The 19,286-nt window shown below is 40.4% G+C and overlaps 1 protein-coding gene across 11 annotated transcripts in view; it reads left to right on the top strand.

Moving 5' to 3' along the window:
* dlgap1a (discs, large (Drosophila) homolog-associated protein 1a) overlaps positions 1 to 17,642 on the top strand; it is a 770,519-nt gene extending 752,877 nt beyond the window's left edge. For all 11 annotated transcript variants that reach the window (XM_087986494.1, XM_043688198.2, XM_087986491.1 and 8 more), the window contains 3 exons: positions 5,663 to 5,754; positions 6,016 to 6,168; positions 15,148 to 17,642. In XM_087986494.1, coding sequence (XP_087842620.1) covers positions 5,663 to 5,754; positions 6,016 to 6,168; positions 15,148 to 15,363 — 461 coding nt within the window. In that variant the 3' untranslated portion in view covers positions 15,364 to 17,642. The remainder of the gene's footprint in view (positions 1 to 5,662; positions 5,755 to 6,015; positions 6,169 to 15,147) is intronic.
* The last annotated feature ends 1,644 nt before the right edge of the window (positions 17,643 to 19,286 follow it).

Genomic DNA, 19,286 nt, shown 5'->3' with positions numbered 1-19,286 from the left:
GATTGGCATAGCTGGGGCCCATACGGGTGCCCATGACTACCCCTTTGGTCTGGAGGATGTGGGAGGATTCGAAGGAGACATTGTTACGGTGAGGACCAGTTCAGCCAAACGAATGCGAGTGTCAGTGGAAGGTACTGTTGGGGACATTGGGAGAGGAAGAAACAGAGGGCTTGGAGGCCTTGGTCATGGCGGATGGAGGTGTAGAGGGATTGGATGTCCATGGTGAAGATGAGACGTTGGGGGCCAAGGAAACAGAAGTCTTGGGGGAGGTGGAGGGCGTGGGTGGTGTCTCAAACATATGTGGGGCGTTCCTGGGCTGGGGGGGGACAGGACAGTGTCAAGGTAGGTAGAGATGAGTTCAGTGGGGCAGGGGTACCCCAGTCCTACACTAGCACCTCCAAATCCTTCAACATTGTTGGCAGTTGATAAAAATGGAGAAAAGAAACCTTGGAATTGTTAGTGGAGTAGATCAAAAGGGACCATAGTATTGTTGTCAAACTCTGGATCTACATCAAGAAATCATCATAACTATGGCTCTCTGACATTCGCCTGGGCATAAATTGTTGAATTGCATTTAGCAACAGAATGCCTAGAATGATTGTTTGTCCTAGCCTTCCAATTGCAGAAATTACTCCACTTTAAAAAAAGCACTGAACTTTGTCAGTGTAGCTTAATGCATTTTGAATTGAGGTCGTAGATTTGTTCGCTGAGCTGGTGTGTTTTTCTGCAGACGTTTCACTGCCTCATGAGGTGACATCATTAGTGCGTCTTCGATAAGGTATTGGTGCTCTGTCCCGTCTGGTTTTCCCATTTTTAGTATTTCCGGTTCTGCACCTGAGTGGTTTGTATACAGGGTCCAGTTCAATGTGTCTATTGATTGAGTTCTGGTTGGAGAGCCAGGTTTCAAGGAATTGTCTCACATGTCTCTGTTTAGTCTGTGCTAGGATGATTACATTGTCCCAGTTGAATTTGTGTCTTTCCTTGTCTGCATGGTCGGAAATGACAGAGTAAGGGTCATGTCTGGCAGTGGTGAGTTGATGTTCGTGCACTCAGAATTGACTAACCGACTACTCAGACCCCTATGAATCTTAGTGGCCCACAAACCAGTAAACACCTTCCACCAGCTCCTGATAAAGATCCGACACCCACATCCAACAGGATGAATGTTATCAACAAGAAATCCTACAGGAAGAAAACTGACCATCCAAGTGTACAAGCGTCAGCACTCTCTCATTTCCAGCCACACAGACAACGAAGGACACAAATCAAACTAGGACAATGTAACCATCCTAGCACAGGCTAAACAGAGACACGCCAGAGAATTTCTTGAAGCCTGGCACTCCATCCGGAATGCAAATCAATAGACACATTGAACTGGACCCCGTGTACAAACCATTCAGGTACAGAATCAGAAGTACCAACAAACGGAGACATATGAGCACCAGGCAGGACAGAGCACCAACACCTTATTAAAGATACACTGACGATGTCATCTAGTGAGGCGACAAAGTGTCTGTAGAAAAACACTTCAGCTCAGCGAACAAATCTCCGACCTCATCCATAACCCTCACTACAGATCTTTTCAAAAGCTCTAAGCATTTTGAATTGTTAGTTAATCTATATATCGCTGACTACATTAATATAATTTTATTCACAAACAGTATCTGCTGGCCTGGCTGTTCCACAACTCTGGCTGAAATAGTAAGTGATGTTGTGTTAGTTCTGAGGAAGTGTGGCAGAAAGCTATTGGAAAAGGTTGCTTAGAGATTACTGATTTATCTGCTTCATTTGAAAAGTTTTCATATTAAAGTTGATAATGTATGCATAAGAGGTACTGATTTTCAATTGCGAGATATTCAGACGGCCATGCAGTTGATCAGGGCTCAAAGTAGCCCTTCCTTTACCACATAGTAATCAGTTTAGTTTTCATATGAATTCATTGCGCACTATACATTGAGCAACCTTCTATTGATGGAACACCTTCTGCTGCTGCGATAACATGGATTAGCCATTTTATGAGTTGAGTGACTCAGCATGTTTTGTGAGTTCCTAATACTTGTTATCTACCTGACAAAACAATTATCTCCTCACCAACTGATGACTGTCTTTTTTGATCAGGAGAAGTGACATTTGTTGAATGGGACTCAACGTACAATAATATAAATTTTACCCAAGTTCTATGATTTCTTTTGTAGATGCAAATGAAACATAAAGTATTTTGCAACAAGTTGCCAATGTATCTTGTTAGATAGGAGCAGTAAAATTCAAACATTGCGCTGTTGTATGAATTCAAAGCTAAATCTGGGGAAATGCAAAAACGTTCATGTCAGTTCTGTGATCTTCCAAATCGTAGACATAATACAATGTATCAGCGTTTATTAATTGGAATTACTGCTCTTATCACCTTCGTTAACACTGAATTTTACCTCATTGACATGTAGGTTCTATTCCATCATGTGCTGGATTAAAAAATAGATGCCAAGAATTCCCAATTTGATAAAAGTGCCCACTGAAGTGTCACTATCTGTGCAGTTGGCAATGCAGCAGGTAGCCTTGCTGCTGCTTCCTGTAAGGCGTCTGTGCAGTCCTCCTCAGAGATGCAGAAGGCAATCTCTTGACCACAGTCACCATGGACACCCGATTGGGACCAGCAAGACACAAAAGAGAGAAATGTGTGACCATGGCACAGGTCACATGTTGTGGCATGTTAAAATGAAATGCAGTTTAGGGGTAATGGGGGACCAATACAACAGTGGATAGTACTTCCTATTTGATTGCTCGAGACACGGATGTTTCTGCACTGTTGAGGGTTGTTTTCTGCAGACTGAGAGAATGATGGATGGAGTGAGATGTATGTATGTGTGTGCGTGTGCGCGCGACTGTCTGTCCATCTGCCAGACAGGCCTGGCAGGGGTTTAGTCCTCTGGCAGTCCTTGAGAAAGGAAATGTCTTTCACTACTAGAAAGCATCTTTAAAGACCAGTCATGCACCGATCAAGTGGTAACAGTCTACAGCTGCTTTGCACATTTCAGTTTAATTTGCCCTGAACATGGCAGACAGAGAGTAATTGGCATCCAGCTTTTCTATCAGAACCTGAGAGGACCTGTTGGATTGGGGTCCTCTGCTCCACTCTCAGTCAGTCTCCATTGACTGTGAAGCATGGCTTGAGATGTTAATGACTGATGGAAGTCCAAGGCTGGAGTCGCCAAGTTACAGCTCAGATTTTAATGTCAGGAATTGTCGCTGTCATGTTTCTGTCCACTTGGTGGGGAATGGGAAACTGCATATCATTGCAATGAGATATCACCATAATGACAATACTAGCAAACACTAATATATGCAATAATTAATGAGAATCTTGTCTTGCCATTCAACACTTGGTTGGAGAATGGGATGGTTTATTGTTGACAATGAGAAGCTCTTCACTGCTAATCTCACATTATCTTCCCAACTTTCTGACCAATTCCAGTTCAAGGACTGGGAAGATTTGCCCTAAATTTTGTTAAGTAACTGAGAGCTGAGTTCTTGAGCATTAAGGTGATCCTTTTGGTAATTAAAGGTTTTTTCTCTCCAAATGGGAGTACAAGAATTAGATTATAATGAGGGAGAGAGGTACAACATCAGCCTTAATATCTCATCCTAACCTATCTTAGCCCATTGGCAAAACATATCTAAATGACGAGAGGTGAATCCGGGTGCTGTCGGTGACCAGGGTATCTTCTGTATCTTGTCAAGGTCTGCATTTCCATAACTTGGTATTGACGCACTATCAAGACCATTTCATCTTGGATTGTTCCTATCCACCCATTTGGCTCAAACATCAAGTTCTTTTTCCATTCCTTCATGGGATGAGAGCATCATTGGCAGCCAGAATTTATTCCCCATTTGCAGTGAGGCTTGAGAAGGTGATGGTATTCTGCTTTCTTGAAATGTTGGTGTCTAGATGAGGTAGATTGGCCTGTAGTGCTGTTACAAAATAATTCCACTGACAGCGAAGGAACAGTGATACAGTAGCTTGGATGGAAACCATAGTGGGGTGTTCCCATGCCTCTGCTGCCCTTGACCTTCTGTTTAATTGGTGGAAGTCATAGGTTTAAGTGCCATCAAAGGAAGCTTGGCAAGTTGTTACAATGCATTTTGCATGTGGGTACACATTGTTACTACTCTGTGTTGGTGTTGGAGTTGATGGTTAAGATAAATAATAGGATGCCAATCAAGCATTAACCTTGACCTGAATGGTGTCAAGCTTCTTGAGTGTTGTTGGAGCTGCACCCATCCAGGCAACTGGAGAGTATTCCATCACACTCCTCACTTGTGCTTTGTAGATGGTGGACAGGCTTTAGGGAGAGGAGTTGCTCACAACATAATTCCTAATCTCTGTGTGTCAGCATTATTTTCAATTTCATCATCAGGTACCTGTAAATTATTGAATGCCCCACTTTTCCTTACATTTCACAAAACCACTTCATAAAGTCCACTAACTTCTCAGCAGACGTTTCCTGCTTCTCACCTCTTCAACCACTACCAACTGTACCTCTTTGAAACAGCAGTCAGCAAAAATTCAAAGGAAACTCCCCTGAAGGGACTTAACACAATGGTCAGTGTGTGGTAATTTCTTCTAGCTGTAGAAGAGTCTCAGGATTAGGGGGTTGACTATATAGTTGGTTCAAACACCATTCAGCTCAGAATGTATTGTACAGTTACTACCTCTGTTTGGTTTAGGAATTATTTACACATACTATCCTCCTCCAAGAGCTGAAATACTAAACTGATACATTCATTCTTCATCTCAGTCCTGCTATTGATTTTCATTGTCAATAGTAAAGTGACTATTACTTGGCAATGAAAGTGATGCCTATGTGATAACCCAGCCAAGAGAAGCAATATTTTTTGTTGATTTTGATATCTGCATTCTACACTTTTTTGGAGGAGGATGGGAAAGGCATTTGATACAACTTGTGGATTGTCCAAATGCCGAGCATGCAAATTTCAGAAATGCCTAATGACATATTTCGCTACATCCCAGTGCTTGTGGATGCCCCTTTTATAGAAACCTGCCCTTCAGTAAATTATCTGAGTCTGAGGTAGAAGGGGTAATTGCCAGAATGCATCCCCGCAGATGTCCTTGATGAGTATTTTGAAGAAAGTGACTGTCCATTGGCTCAGAAGCTTTGTCCATTGAGTAGCTGCAGCAACCAGGAAGAACTCCAGCTGTCAGCTGATCTGAGGCTGTAGTACAGGACCATCGTTTGACTGCCTTATCTTTGGGTTAGGGGAGGAAAGGAAGTGTTCCTGATAACAGTACAGCAGCTCTTGCCTGTTTATGGATATTGAGCAAAGATGGAGGCAGATGGAAAGCGGTATCTGGATATTTGCTTATACAAATTTAATTATCAAAAATTGAGCATAAACAAGGTTTTAATTTATTTATTTCACAGAAAGTAAAATTGATTACAGGTATTCTGAAAATTTATTCTGTAACAGTTTCTCTAATTTTTATTAACTTTTTAAAAAATATCCAAAACATTTAAGCGCTTAGCTGAGTACAGACTTATTTTCAAGTAACACTGACTTAGGTATTGAACTGAAATATTACTGTGCAGTGTACAGATTATTTGAAGTTCACTGAATATCACTTCTTCCTCGTGTTGTTTATCTTTAGTTTTGGGGAAAATACGAAGTGCTATTGGAAGTGCTCAACTGTTAATGTCCCAGAAGTTCCAACAATTCAGTGGACTATGTGAAGAAAACATGGTATGTGAATATTGTATTAATCTGCATTCCATCAAGCTTGTTCCCGCCAAATTACTGTAACCATGACAACATTGATTCATCACAGCAGTGACTGACCTGAATTGTTTATCTTCCAACAGTTTTAATTTTACTGGCAGAGCAAAACCATCAAAATAAGGATCTAATACAAGCAAAAAAAAAGCCTATATGTCTATGTCTGCATGTATTCTTAGAAAATAAAATAAGTGCCAAGCTTACACATTCTTTTCCTGCTGTGCATAGAATCCAAATGCTTGTCCTCGATTAACCTCCCAAGACTTGGCAGGATTTTGGGACATGCTGCAGTTGTCTATTGAAAATGTCAGTATGAAATTTGATGAGCTGCATCAACTGAAGGCAAGCAATTGGAAGCAGATGGAACTTCCTGAAAAGAAGGTAATTTTAATATTCCCAATAAATCGGTTTTTAAAAAACAAAATGCATTTCTCTAATTTGCATCGTTTTCAGATTTCTATCTGTAATGTCTTGGTGGTTTCACAGATCTATTTTGGGTGACATTTACAATAGATGTCAGATAATCTGAAAAAATTCCGTGCCTAGCGATTCTATGAAATGCGTTGTAACTCTCTGATCAAAGAAGTGTTGCAAGGTTGATTTAGAAGGAAGGTTTTGGATGTTGAGTAGACTGAAATCAATTAGTTCAGTACAAACCACAGATCAAACTGGGGCAGGGTTAATATTCATTTTCATCACCAAGAGAAATTAATAGATTGAAATTCAGACATATTCTACAATAACTGCCAATTAAAAGTAAATCTTTAATCACAAAATATTTTTGTTACTACTGTTTCCCTGAGTTCACAACACTCATGATGGCCTCTTGCCCCAACTACCCAGTTGCATTGCTCCCCAACCCTAATGGTAAATTTGAGTAAATAGAATGTTGCAGTACCAGCTCTTTCTCGAAGTGAGAGTTCATATACTATCCAGCAGATCAGGTTTTGAAGACATACCTTGAACAGATGCAATACTAAACAGTTGTGGAAGACCTATAGCTGTACAACAATGGACTGGTCACACTGAAGTCTGTGAGGCAAGAATTCTTAAAATGACTTCACAGCAGATACTTGGGAATCACACAGCGCAGTTATAGATCTCTGCAATCTATATGGTGGCCTGACATTCCAAAAGAAATTGAAGATTTTATCAGATTATGTCTCATATGTGCTATCCACAGTCAGGTGCCAACTAGGCCTTAAAAATTTAGTTGCAAACGTTTCGTCCCCTGTCTAGGTGACATCCTCAGTGCTTGGGAGCTTCCTGTGAAGCGCTTCTGTGGTGTTTCCTCCGGCATTTATAGTGGCCTGTCCCTGCCGCATCCGGTTGTCAGCGGCAGGGACAGGCCACTATAAATGCTGGAGGAAACACCACAGAAGCGCTTCACAGGAAGCTCCCAAGCACTGAGGATGTCACCTAGACAGGGGACGAAACGTTTGCAACAAAAATTTCCAACTCGGCGAACAGAACCACAACAACGAGCACCCGAGCTACAAATCTTCACCCAAACTTTGAGGGCCTTAAGAACTTATAACATGACTGTGGGAGAAGACAGCACAGATTTATCTAATGACAAAGGGAAGACACATCCTTTACTCATTGACTGCTACATTGAAGCTACATCAGAAGCAGTTATTGGAGCACAGATTTTGCAACACATTGTTTTCCAGAGGAAACAGTTCTGGATAACAGATGTCAATTTGTGAATGTGGAATTCCATAAGTTCACTGCAGAACCAGGTATCTACCACTTCTCCAATTTATCCCTTCGGGAAATGGGGAAGCAGTGAAGGTGATCAAAACCATCAAGTCCCTAATGTCCCAAGATAGCAGACTTGTACTTAACAATGCTCAATGTAGATCAACATAATTAAAATGTATATCCACTGGCAAAACAATTCATGGAAGGAAGATTAAAAACAGAGATACCATTGTTGTGATGCAATGTCAGGCTGAATATAATGTCTCAGGACAACAGGAAGACTGTGAAGAGAGAGAAAAGACCATAGAAGGAAACAACAGAAGTGGTATAGCAGAAGGCATGGAACAAAAATACTGTCAACTTTGTGCAAAAGTCTGGAGGAAGGACAGATAAGCAGAGCCAACAGTCCTTCAAGCAACAGATCACCTAAGATCCAACAAAACCTTGACATCTGATGGAATGTTCAGGAGAACTGGAAAGGTGTTGATCTGACTCAAGCCAAAAGTGGGAATGAATTTGGTTACCACTGGATGTGAACAAAGACATAGGCAAAAGTGAGGACTGCAGATGCTGGAGATGAGTGTCGCAAATGTAGTGCTGGAAAAGCACAACAGGTCAGGCAACATCCGAGGAGCAGGAGAATCGACATTTCTGGCAAACGTCCTTCATCAGGAATAAGACAGAGACAACCAGCCTCTGTCAAATGCATACAGGATTGAACAAAAGTTAAAGGAATGGGAGAGAACCATTAGCCCTGTGTGTGAAAATCAAACAAAGCAAATCAGGGCAACCAGTCAGATGTCTAAACTCTTTTGTCCTGTTGGGTTTGGATTTTGGAGGTGTGGAAGATAATGTTAATGATATCAGTTATAGTGCAAGTAAGTTCAAAAAGCAAATTGTTAGAATCATGTAAACTGAGCCACAGACAGTGGTTAAGGTCAAAACATTGAACGTTTTCAGGAAGGAGAGAGGTAGAATTCTTAGGAATAAAGAGATCTAAAGGGCATGGGGAGAAAGTCGGAACAGGATACTGCTTTGGATGATCAGCCATGATCATATTGAATGGTTGAGCGAGTGCCAAGTGGCCTAAACATGTACCTATTTTCTATGTTTCTATGATTAAGAAAGAAGCTCAGGTGGACAATGGATGATGATGTGACTTATTGTGTTACTCTGACATCAGCAGAGTAGAGCAAGGCAACAAGTAGAAAAGAACAGATCAGAGAGAGAGATGTAATATGGGGGTAGGGAGAGTGGAGACACTACACCAGAGAACTATATTCAGTAACCTGTAAAGTAAACTGTAACCTGTGGTACAGTACTGAAAAGTGTGAGAGCCTTGTGGATAAGGATAGCTTAGGGAAACTAGAGACTAAAAGGGGTAGCAGTGTAGTGAAAAGAGAGCAGCACTCAGAGTGCAACCCAATACCCAGAGAAACAAGAGACGGATCCAGTCTGTTCACAATGAATGTGAACGGTAATATTAACATAAGGCACACTGAAACAAGGATTATATCGGCATGATCGTAACAGCAAAGTATAAAATCACTATAAAGTAGACCTTTCAAAAATTAATTTATAGGATCTATGTTGTTGGCAAGACCAGCATCTGTTAGCCATCCCTACTTGTCCTCAACAAGGTGCTGCTGAGCTGCCTTCTCGGACAGTCCCTGCAGTTTGTGTAAGGAAAGTATATTACTGTTAAGTTGAGAGTTCTAGCATTTTGACCCAGCGACAATAAAGGAACTGCCATATTTGTTCAGTCAAGATGATGCACGATGGTCCATGTTCTCATTTGTGTAGACATGTGTAAATGGGAGTCATGGGATACAGAAAATAGCTTGGAAACAGCTGGGTAGAAGGCCTGACTTGATACACTGGCAAAGAATAGCTATCACATCTCTTCACCCCCCACCCCGCACAATCATTTACCCAATTCATGCCACCTCATTTCCATAACCCTCTCACCATGGCTCCTTATATACTTCATGCCAACCTTTGCTCCTCTAATACCTTAAATGACCCTCTCATACTCTGATTCCATGCCATGACCCTCTCAATCCATGCCATCCTACCTACTCCACATAGCCTCTTAATGCCTCAATGCCACCTTAGTACCAATCCATATTCCCTTATCACCCCATCTTTTTTCTTGTATGTACCCATGCCAACTCCCCTCACCTTATCTCAGTCCCAACCCCGGATTAAGCACTGCCCTCACCTGCAATCTTCTTCTCAATCTCTCCACCCCCACCCCCTCTCCGACCTATCACCCTCACCCTCACCTCCTTCCACCGATCGTATTCACAGTGCCCTCCCCCCCCCCCCCCCCCCCCCGACCTTTTATCTCAACCCACTTGGCACACCAGCCTCATTCCTAAAGAAGGGCTTATGCCCAAAACATCGATTCTCCTGCTCCACGGATGCGGCCTGGCCTGCTGCGCTTTTCCAGCACCACACTTTTCAACTCAACTCACACAATATCCAACATGTGCAGTGGTCCAGACCTATGTTTAGATTCAATAAAGCTTTTGCGTGGCTCTTGATGAATTCGCTATTGTGTAATCAGTCACATAGCACTGATCCTTTAATGATGGCCCTCAGGCCTATGTCAATATAGTGGATTAGTAGGTACTGATTCTTTTTAAACTGTGGAGGTAATCTTTGCAAATATTGAAAGGAAATTTAAATTCATGACATCTTTACAGTTCTCTTGACCATTGCTTTCACATTTCCAATCAGCTTGTTAGTTTCAATGAGTTTATAGAACATCTTAAGCATACTAATGTCTATTTTTAAAAGCTCAGAGAGCACAAAATCTCACTCAAGGAGCCCCTTACCTCTTTCACAGTGCACCTGACCTCCAGGAAAGAACACTTGACCATTTGCAAAGGTGTCCCAGGGCCATGTCCAAAACCTTATATGTGCAAAGCTCTGAACGTTTTAGGCATCATCTTGTTGTCTCTAAAGCACATTCATCATGCTATGGACATACCCAGTGAAAACAAGATCAATCCGCGACAGTTTCACTTTAACACATACAGTTGCTTCCATGAACGGTGATGGATGTGCAAATTAGTCAGGCCTCCACCACCACTCTCATAACAATGGAGAGGCTTTCCATATGCATAGAAGTTCATACCTAAATACTCAGCCTTCGTTTCCTCTGCACAGCAATTACAGATTTGATATTTAACATTTAAAATAATGCTTAAGACATTTAATAGCTCATAGGCTTCTTTAAAGGCTTAGTTCATTACTATTTTAGTTTTATGGTTGTCTGACATATCAAGATCATTGCAACTTTCCTGTGTCAATATTTAAATTGTTGTGTTGCCCTATAAATGATGGAAAAAGGATATTTCCTCCAGCAAATTCAGTGCAAGGTACATAATTAAAATAAATTGTTATTATGTTTGTGTACAGACCTCCCAAATGATAACAGAGATGTGATAAAATATAATGCACTTAACAATGTTGCTTATAATTAATACATTTTTATTGACTCATGTAAATTCATGCAAGCATCGATTGCCTGCTAACCACAAGCATAAAAACATAATTTTAATACTTATATGAGGAAACATAATTTTAATATTTATACGAGGCTAACGTAAACTGTGCTGCAATTATTGTGGTATGATAGCAAACAGACAAAGACAGTCCGCACCTCATCTAGACTGAGTTAACAATGAGGTGAGACAATTTCCCATAATATCTTCAAGGAGAAAGTGAGGTCTGCAGATGCTGGAGATCAGAGCTGGAAATGTGTTGCTGGAAAAGCACAGCTAATAATATCTTCAGGCTGGGTAGCAGAGAAATTAGCCAGCTCTCTGTTTCTGATTGCTATCAAATGATCCTGGTTGAATCAGGGTACTGACTAAAGATGGAATTGCACTCAGTTTTAATTCTGTCCACAGTTGAATTATTATCCACAATTTAGAAACATTTACAAGATATTGAAATAAAATAAGGTGGCAGATTGTTGCATGTTTGTGAAGCATTATCCAGGCATGAGCTACTGATATTGGCAAGAATGAGTACTGCAGAAGAAAATGGGCAGAAAATAAATTGCCTTTAACATTTAATAATCATTTATTTTAATGTAATTTTTTTCAGCCAGGAACACAAAAGATTTGATATCAGTCAAACAAGAATAGCCAGTGAATACTGATGTTACATTGAGCTAATTAGATGTCAGTAATCTGCAAATTAGATGAAGTTAAAAATTACATAACACCAGGTTATAGTTCAGTAGGTTTATTCAATGAACTTCACATTTGCATCTCAAAAAAAAGACACTTGCCTACATCTTAAAAAGGTAATGTCATACCTAAATGATTCAACTATACTTTTAGATGGAAAACACATACCCCAAGAGAGTACATGTACTGAAAAATAGAAACTTCCCTTTCTTGCCCTTAATCCAACCATTATGTATGTTGTTCACTAAGTCAACAACATATGAATATATAAATGAGTGAGGAGCAGAAGTAGAATACTTGAACCTGTTTCACCATTCAATAGGATTATGTCTGACTTGATTATTCCGCATTCCTGTTTATCTTTCACCCTCATGCTCATCAAGATTCTATTTATCTCTTTCTTAAAGACTCTACTTCAACTGTCTTTTGAAAGAAATCCAAAGACTTACTATTCTCTGTTAGACAAAGGTTCTCCTTAGTTCTGTCATAGAGTCATAAAGTCATAGAGATGTACAACATGGAAACAGACCCTTCGGTCCAACCCGTCCATGCCGACCAGATATCCCCACCCAAACTAGTCCTACTTGCCAGCACCCGGCCCATATCCCTCCAAATCCTTCCTATTCATATACCCATCCAAATGCCACTTAAATGTTGCAATTGTACCAGCCTCCACCACATCCTCTGGCAGCTCAATCCATACACGTACCACCCTCTGCATGAAAAAGTTGCCTCTTAGGTCTCTTTTATATCTTTCCCCTCTCACCCTAAACCTATGCCCTCTAGTTCTGGACTCCCTGACCCCAGGGAAAAGACTTTGTCTATTTATCCTATCCATGCCCCTCATAATTTTGTAAACCTCTATAAGGTCACCCCTCAACCTCCGATGCTCCAGGGAAAACAGCCCCAGCCTGTTCAGCCTCTCCCTGTAGCTCAGATCCTCCAACCCTGGCAACATCCTTGTAAATCTTTTATGAATCCTTTCAAGTTTAACAACATCTTTCCAAGAGGAAGGAGACCAGAATTACACGCAATATTCCAACAGTGGCCTAACCAATGTCCTATACAGCCGCAACATGACCTCCCAACTCCTGTACTTAATACTCTGACCAATAAAGGAAAGCATACCAAACACCTTTTTCACTATCCTATCTACCTGCGACTCCACTTTCAAGGAGCTATGAACCTGCACTCCAAGGTAACTTTGTTCAACAACACTCCCTAGGACCTTACCATTAAGTGTATAAGTCCTGCTAAGGTTTGCTTTCCCAAAATGCAGCACTTCACATTGATCTGAATTAAACTCCATCTGCCACTTCTCAGCCCATTGACCCATCTGTTCCAGATCCTGTTGTAATCTGAGGTAACCCTCTTCGCTGTCCACTACACCTCCAATTTTGGTGTCATCTGCAAACGTACTAACTGTACCTCTTATGCTGGCATCCAAATCATTTATGTAAATGACAAAAAGTAGAGGGCCCAGCATAAATGAGTGATTTTTTATTATGGAATTATGACTGCTACTTCCAGATTCTCCCATCTGAAAAAAAGCATCTTTTCCCCAGACAGCCTGCCTCAGGAACATATATGTTTCAATCCCTTTCCAGCTCCAGTGGATACAACCTTAGCTTGTCTTTTTCATAAGAACACGTGCCCATTTTCAGTCCAGTAAACCTACTCTGAACTGCCTCCAACGAATTTGTATCCTTCCTTAAAGAAGCAGACCAAGATTGTACATGGTATTCTGGAGGTTGTCTCACAAGTGCCCTGAACAACTGAAGCTTATGCTCCCTACTTCTGTATTCAATGTTCCTCGCAATAAACAAAAGCATTCTGTTAGCTTTCCAATTACGTATGTCCTTGCATGTTAACATATTGTGATGCATTTACTAGGACACTCAGATTCCTCTCCATTTCTCTGCCATCTCTCACTATTTAGATAGTAGGCTTCTTTTATTATACTTCCTGGCAAAATGATGTTTTCCCAAGTAATACTCAACCCCTGGAGTGATAAAATAGCTTGCCAATATTAATGGTGTTAGCCATTTGGTTAAAAATATCGCAAGAATAGAACCAATTTAATCAGGAGAGAAGAGAAAATGAGGCTTACAGAAAAATGCAGGTGCCACAAATCTGCAACTTTAAAGCAATATTTCTGAGAAGGAAAGGAGCAGGCTTCTATTTATGCAGTTCATTTCAGAATCTCTGGATGTCCCAGAATACATTGCATTTTAAAAATATTAATAGGCTGTAACATACTTTGTTTTGCATGGCAAAATTCCACAAAATAAACAAGATACTTGAGTGGTTACTCTGTTTTAGTCATGTTAATTTAAATATTGGTCAGTGTCATTATTCTTGTTGGGCAGCACAGTGGCTCAGTAATTAATACCGCTACCCCACAGCGCTAGGAATCCAGGGTTGATTCCAGCCTGGAGTATCTGGAGTATCTGTCTGTTTGGCTCTCCACCGGGTGCTCCAGTTTCCACCCACAGTCCAAAGATGTGCAGGTTAGGTGGATTGGCCAAGCTAAATTGCCCTGCAGTGTCCAGGAATGTGCAGGTTCGCTGTGGTTAATGCAGAGTAACAGAGATAGGGTGAGGGTTTCACCTGAGTGGGATACTCTTCGGGGGGGTTGGTACAGACTCAATAGGCTGAATGGTCTCTTTCCATGCTGGATTTCTGTGATTCTTCAAATTGTGCTATATAGACTCTTATACACCCATCTGAGACACCAACAGATGTCGACATGTTGGCTCAGTAGTTAACACTGCTGCCTTACAGCACCAGGGACCCAGGTTCATTTCCAGCCTTGGGCAACTGTTGGGAGTTTGCACATTGTCCACAACGTGGACTCGATGGGCTGAATGACCTGCTTCCACACTGGAGGGATGCTATGTTAACTGATAGTTTTCACCCTCAACCACCAAACTCTCCTTTAATGCCATACTGAAGTATCAACCTGGATTATGTGCTCAAACCTCTGGAATCTCTTGATCCACATTCTTCTGACTGAGAGAGTGGTCCCACAAAGCTAAGTTTGAGTTTAACCACATAAGAAATGAGACAATTCGTCTAATGGAGCAAGTTTGTTTGCTGACCTATAAAATGCTGTTTCTGACTGAGCTATTGCTTCCCGAAAATCTAAACTTAAGTACAAGGCTGCAGAGCTACAAGAACATTCTGTCCTTTCTTGCCTTTCTTGAGATATTATATTGATACTGTGTAGTTGGGCACCAGAAGGAAAGATAATTGCTGTGTGAAATGGTGACATGGTGGTGTCAATAACGTTGAGTAATTTTGATAATGACTTGATACGTTTTCAGCGACAGCAACAATGTTTCCAGGTACTGTATGCATCTATGGATTGTGTGAAATACCGCAGTTGTGTTTTGCCACACCTACCTGAAGAATACTAGTCACTCACATGCCGTTATATTTCTTACTGCAGGAGAAAAGAATTCCTCCTCCTGTGCCAAAGAAACCACCAAAGGGTCAAGTGCCCCTCAAACGTGAAAAATCACTGGAAGCCACAGAGAAACAAAGGCAGGAGGCACGGAAACGCCTGATGGCTGCCAAGCGAGCTGCATCTGTGAGACAGAACTCCGCCACAGAAAGTGCAGACAGCATTGAAATTTATATCCCAGAGGCCCAGACCAGACTATAAGCCACACTGGGTAGGAACTGTGATAACTTCGCAATTGCAGGGTGGGTTATTTGTAGCATATTCATGTTACAAGTTCAATAGGGACACAGCCAAGTGTTCATATCCCTTTAAGCCCCTTTGGAATTTGAAATATCAGAACAGTTTTGCGCAGGGGTGGCATTCTTGGTAAACCATGGCGAAGGATTGTAAGCTGTTCAACTTTCTATCGTTAATGTAGCTGCATTAAATATTTGCTAACTGCCATGTCATTTGCATGGCTTCACATTAATTGTTGTTGCTGTTGCATTTTTGTAACCTCTGTACGTGGCTCCATTGAATCATCCATATCTATAGTTTCAACTGCTGACAAATAGTTAAATAAAATTAAGGAAAAAAACTAGAATTTATGTGTGCACAGCAATAGAAACACCAGAATTTAATACTGCTGAAAGGTCTTTTGGGAAATTGATGTCTTCCTAAGTGTAGATGTTAGAATTTAGGACCAAGATTAATTACTTCAAAATGGATGAGTGCATAACTCTTAACACCTCACACTTTTGTAACTGGATTTTGACAGCAGTGAACCCTAAATGTGCTCACAGCACTACGAGCAAAGGGCGAGGTGCTTTGTCTTGTTCTTTGAAGTGCATAATCTTCGGAAGCTACATGCATTCATAAACACAAAGGTTAACACTGATACATTAAATAAAAACTAAAATCTTGAGTGGCAGATTTTAAAGATGTTTTATGGATTGTCCATCTGCTCAAGCAGTTAGTTATTAAAAGTCAGTAATGGCAGGGAAAGAGAATCTTTTTTATATAATGAGCAAAATGGGATAGTTGCAGGCAACTCTTCAGAAAAATTGAGTATGTGAAAGTCATGCATTAAATGGGCTTCCTAATCTTTGTGTTCCCTGTAAACCCTCTACACTTCCATGTACACTCAAGAATAGCATTAGAGTACTCCGTTCTGCGCCTTTTAATTGACAGTAGTCTGGTAAGAAGGTATGAAATAGAAACATTTTATGAGATTAACATGTCATTGTAAATGAGCCATTTGGATGATGCGGTGATGATACAGTGCATACGTTTAAAGGTATGATAGTTATAATGTTTATTTTCTGAGAAGAGTGCCTGCTTCTGAAATTCACCAGATAAGGGCTAGTGATTCTTTGCCATACCTTGAGAACAAACTAATCTGATCCTGTCAGGTGTCTGACAATTTTTTTAACTGTCTTTTATCAATTTCCCTTTGAGCTACAATACCCAATATTCTTGTTCACTGTTACAATTTGTACGTGCTTTTGATTCAAATGTGTCCAATTATCTACCTGCTACAGTAATATTACCAGTTAATAAGTAATGTACTTTGTCAGTGTGCTAAGCTCTTTCATTTTCAATTATTACACTTTCAATAACTTAGAGATCTGGGCTGGTAATGCATTTGCCTAAATGCATTAACCTGTTCCTAATAGATGCATATATGGTGTGTGATATGAAAATAAACCCTTTTTTTTAAAGAAAGCAAATATGTGTTTTTGTCAAACAGAAATGTCCTCTGTCTCCTCCAAACCCCTGAAAACACATGTTTTGCTCTCAGTTATTGGGTAAGAGAATTATACATAAATTAAATATACATTGTACTGCATCACTTTCCATCACCTGGAAACAGTCATTTGAAATTTCAAACACTATATGTGCACATGTGGTCAATCTTCACTGTGAATTTGGAGGACAATGAAAACCTGAAAAAAATTTTTGGAAAATGGTACTTCCTGTATATCAGTTCCATTGGGAGCATTTCCTTATTCTTTGCACTTTTAGCCTGAATAATTGGCTTTAGCCTCCCTCACAACTCGGATTTGACCAGGGCAGAATAGGACAATATGTGGATGACATCCTACATTCCTTTTTATTAAAAATATAAAACTGTTGAACTGTTCTACCTTATATATATAGACTGCTAGTGAAAGTAAGTAACTTCATAATGGTTTTTTCCACAGTGTATGAAAAGAAAAAGTTATTTATTTGTGCAAATGAGATTAAAACCTTGCATAAAACTGGTAGTTGATTAAAAATGCTAAAGAGGTTGTTCTAATAATGTCCCCTCGCCAATTATCCCATCACCGGTCAGATTTGAAGATGAATGTTATATTTAAAATTTGTTAACTTTTTTGTTACCTCATTTGTATTTATTGTTTAAATGTAAATGAATCCTTAATTTATTGATAAAGAAACAGACTACTCTTTGAACAGCAATTGATGTTAATAGCAGTATGAAATACTGAATGGAAAATAAATCACCAGAGAAGCCTGAAATGATACCCCTCTAATTTCAAAATAGTTTGTGTGTTGGTGGAGTTTAATTATTCAAATAAAGGTTTTTTTTGTAAATAGTTGAATGTTTACCATGATGTAAAATATTAAATGACTTAATTAAAATGATGTATACTTACAGTTCTGAGCTGTGTTATCTGAATTTCTTTGTCATTCTGATCTTCTGTCTTATTCTGAAGGCAAAGGAAAGGCTGGTAGGTATAGAAAATGCTGGATGACTAAAGAAAGTGAGGAGAAAGTGAGGACTGCAGATGCTGGAGATCCCGAAACGTCGATATTCCTGTTCCTTGGATGCTGCCTGACCTGCTGCGCTTTTCCAGCAACACATTTTCAGCTCATTAAAGAAATTGAGGGTTTGATAAGAGAAAGAAGGAAGGATATGTCAGGTATAGACAAGACAGATTGAATGAATCCTTAGAAAAATACAAAGGCAGTAGGGGTATTCTTAAGGGGGAACTCAGGAGGACAAAAAGGGGGCATGAAATAGATTTGGCAAATAGAGTTAAGGCGAATCCAAATTGTTTTTACAAATCCATTAAGGACAAATGGGTAACTAAGGAGAGAATAAAGCCCCTCAAAGATCAGCAAGGCGGCCTTTGTGTGGAGCTGCAGGAGATGGGGGGAGATATTAAATGAGTATTTTGCATCAGTGTTTACTGTGGAAAAGGACATGGAAGATATAGAAATAGGGAAATAGATGATGACATCTTGAAAAATGTCCATATTACAGAAGAGGAAGTGCTGAATGTCTTGAAATGCATAAAATTGGATAAATCCCCAGGACCTGATCAGGTGTACCCAAAACTCCATGGGAAGCTAGGGAAGTGATTGCTGGGCCCCTTGCTGAGATAGTTGTATCGTCGATAGTCACAGGTGAGGTGCTGGGAGAGTGGAGGTTGGCTAATGTGGTGCCACTGTTTAAGAAGAGTGGTAAGGACAAGCCAGAGAACTATAGACAGTGAACCTGACCTCGGTGGTGGGCAAGTTGTTGGAGGGAATCTTGAGGGACAGGATGTCCATGTATTTGGAAAGGTAAGGACTGATCAGGGATAGTCAACATGGCTTTGTGCGTGGGAAATCATGTCTCACAAACTTGATTGAGTTTTTTGAAGAAGTAACAAAGAGGATTGATGAGGGCAGAGTGATGGACGTGATCTACCTGAATTTGAGGAAGATTTTTGGCAAGGTTCTCCATGGGATGACACCAAAATTAGAGGTATAGTGGACAGCAAAGAAGGTTACCTCAGATTACAACGGGATCTTAATGGGCCAATGGGCTGAGAAGTGGCAAATTGAGTTTCATTTAGATAAATGCGAGGTGCTGCATTTTGGGAAAGCAAATCTTAGCAGGGCATATACACTTAATGGTAAGGTCCTCGGGAGTGTTGCTGAACAAAGAGATCTTGAAGTGCACGTTCATAGCTCCTTGAAAGTAGAGTCACAAATAGACAGGATAGTGAAGAAGGCGTTTGATATGCTTTCTCTTATTGGTCAGAGTATTGAGTATAGGAGTTGGGAGGTCATGTTGTGGCTGTACAGGACATTGCTTAGGCCACTTTTGGAATATTGTGTGTAATTCTGCTCTCCTTCCTATTGTAAGGATGTTG

The sequence above is a fragment of the Chiloscyllium plagiosum genome, unplaced genomic scaffold (assembly GCF_037043375.1).
Source record: "Chiloscyllium plagiosum isolate Xiang-an unplaced genomic scaffold, Cpla_swu_hap1 HiC_scaffold_4, whole genome shotgun sequence".
Lineage (NCBI taxonomy): Eukaryota > Metazoa > Chordata > Chondrichthyes > Orectolobiformes > Hemiscylliidae > Chiloscyllium > Chiloscyllium plagiosum.
The sequence above is the reverse complement of the archived record's forward strand: the minus strand, read 5'-3'. Positions and strand labels throughout refer to the sequence as shown.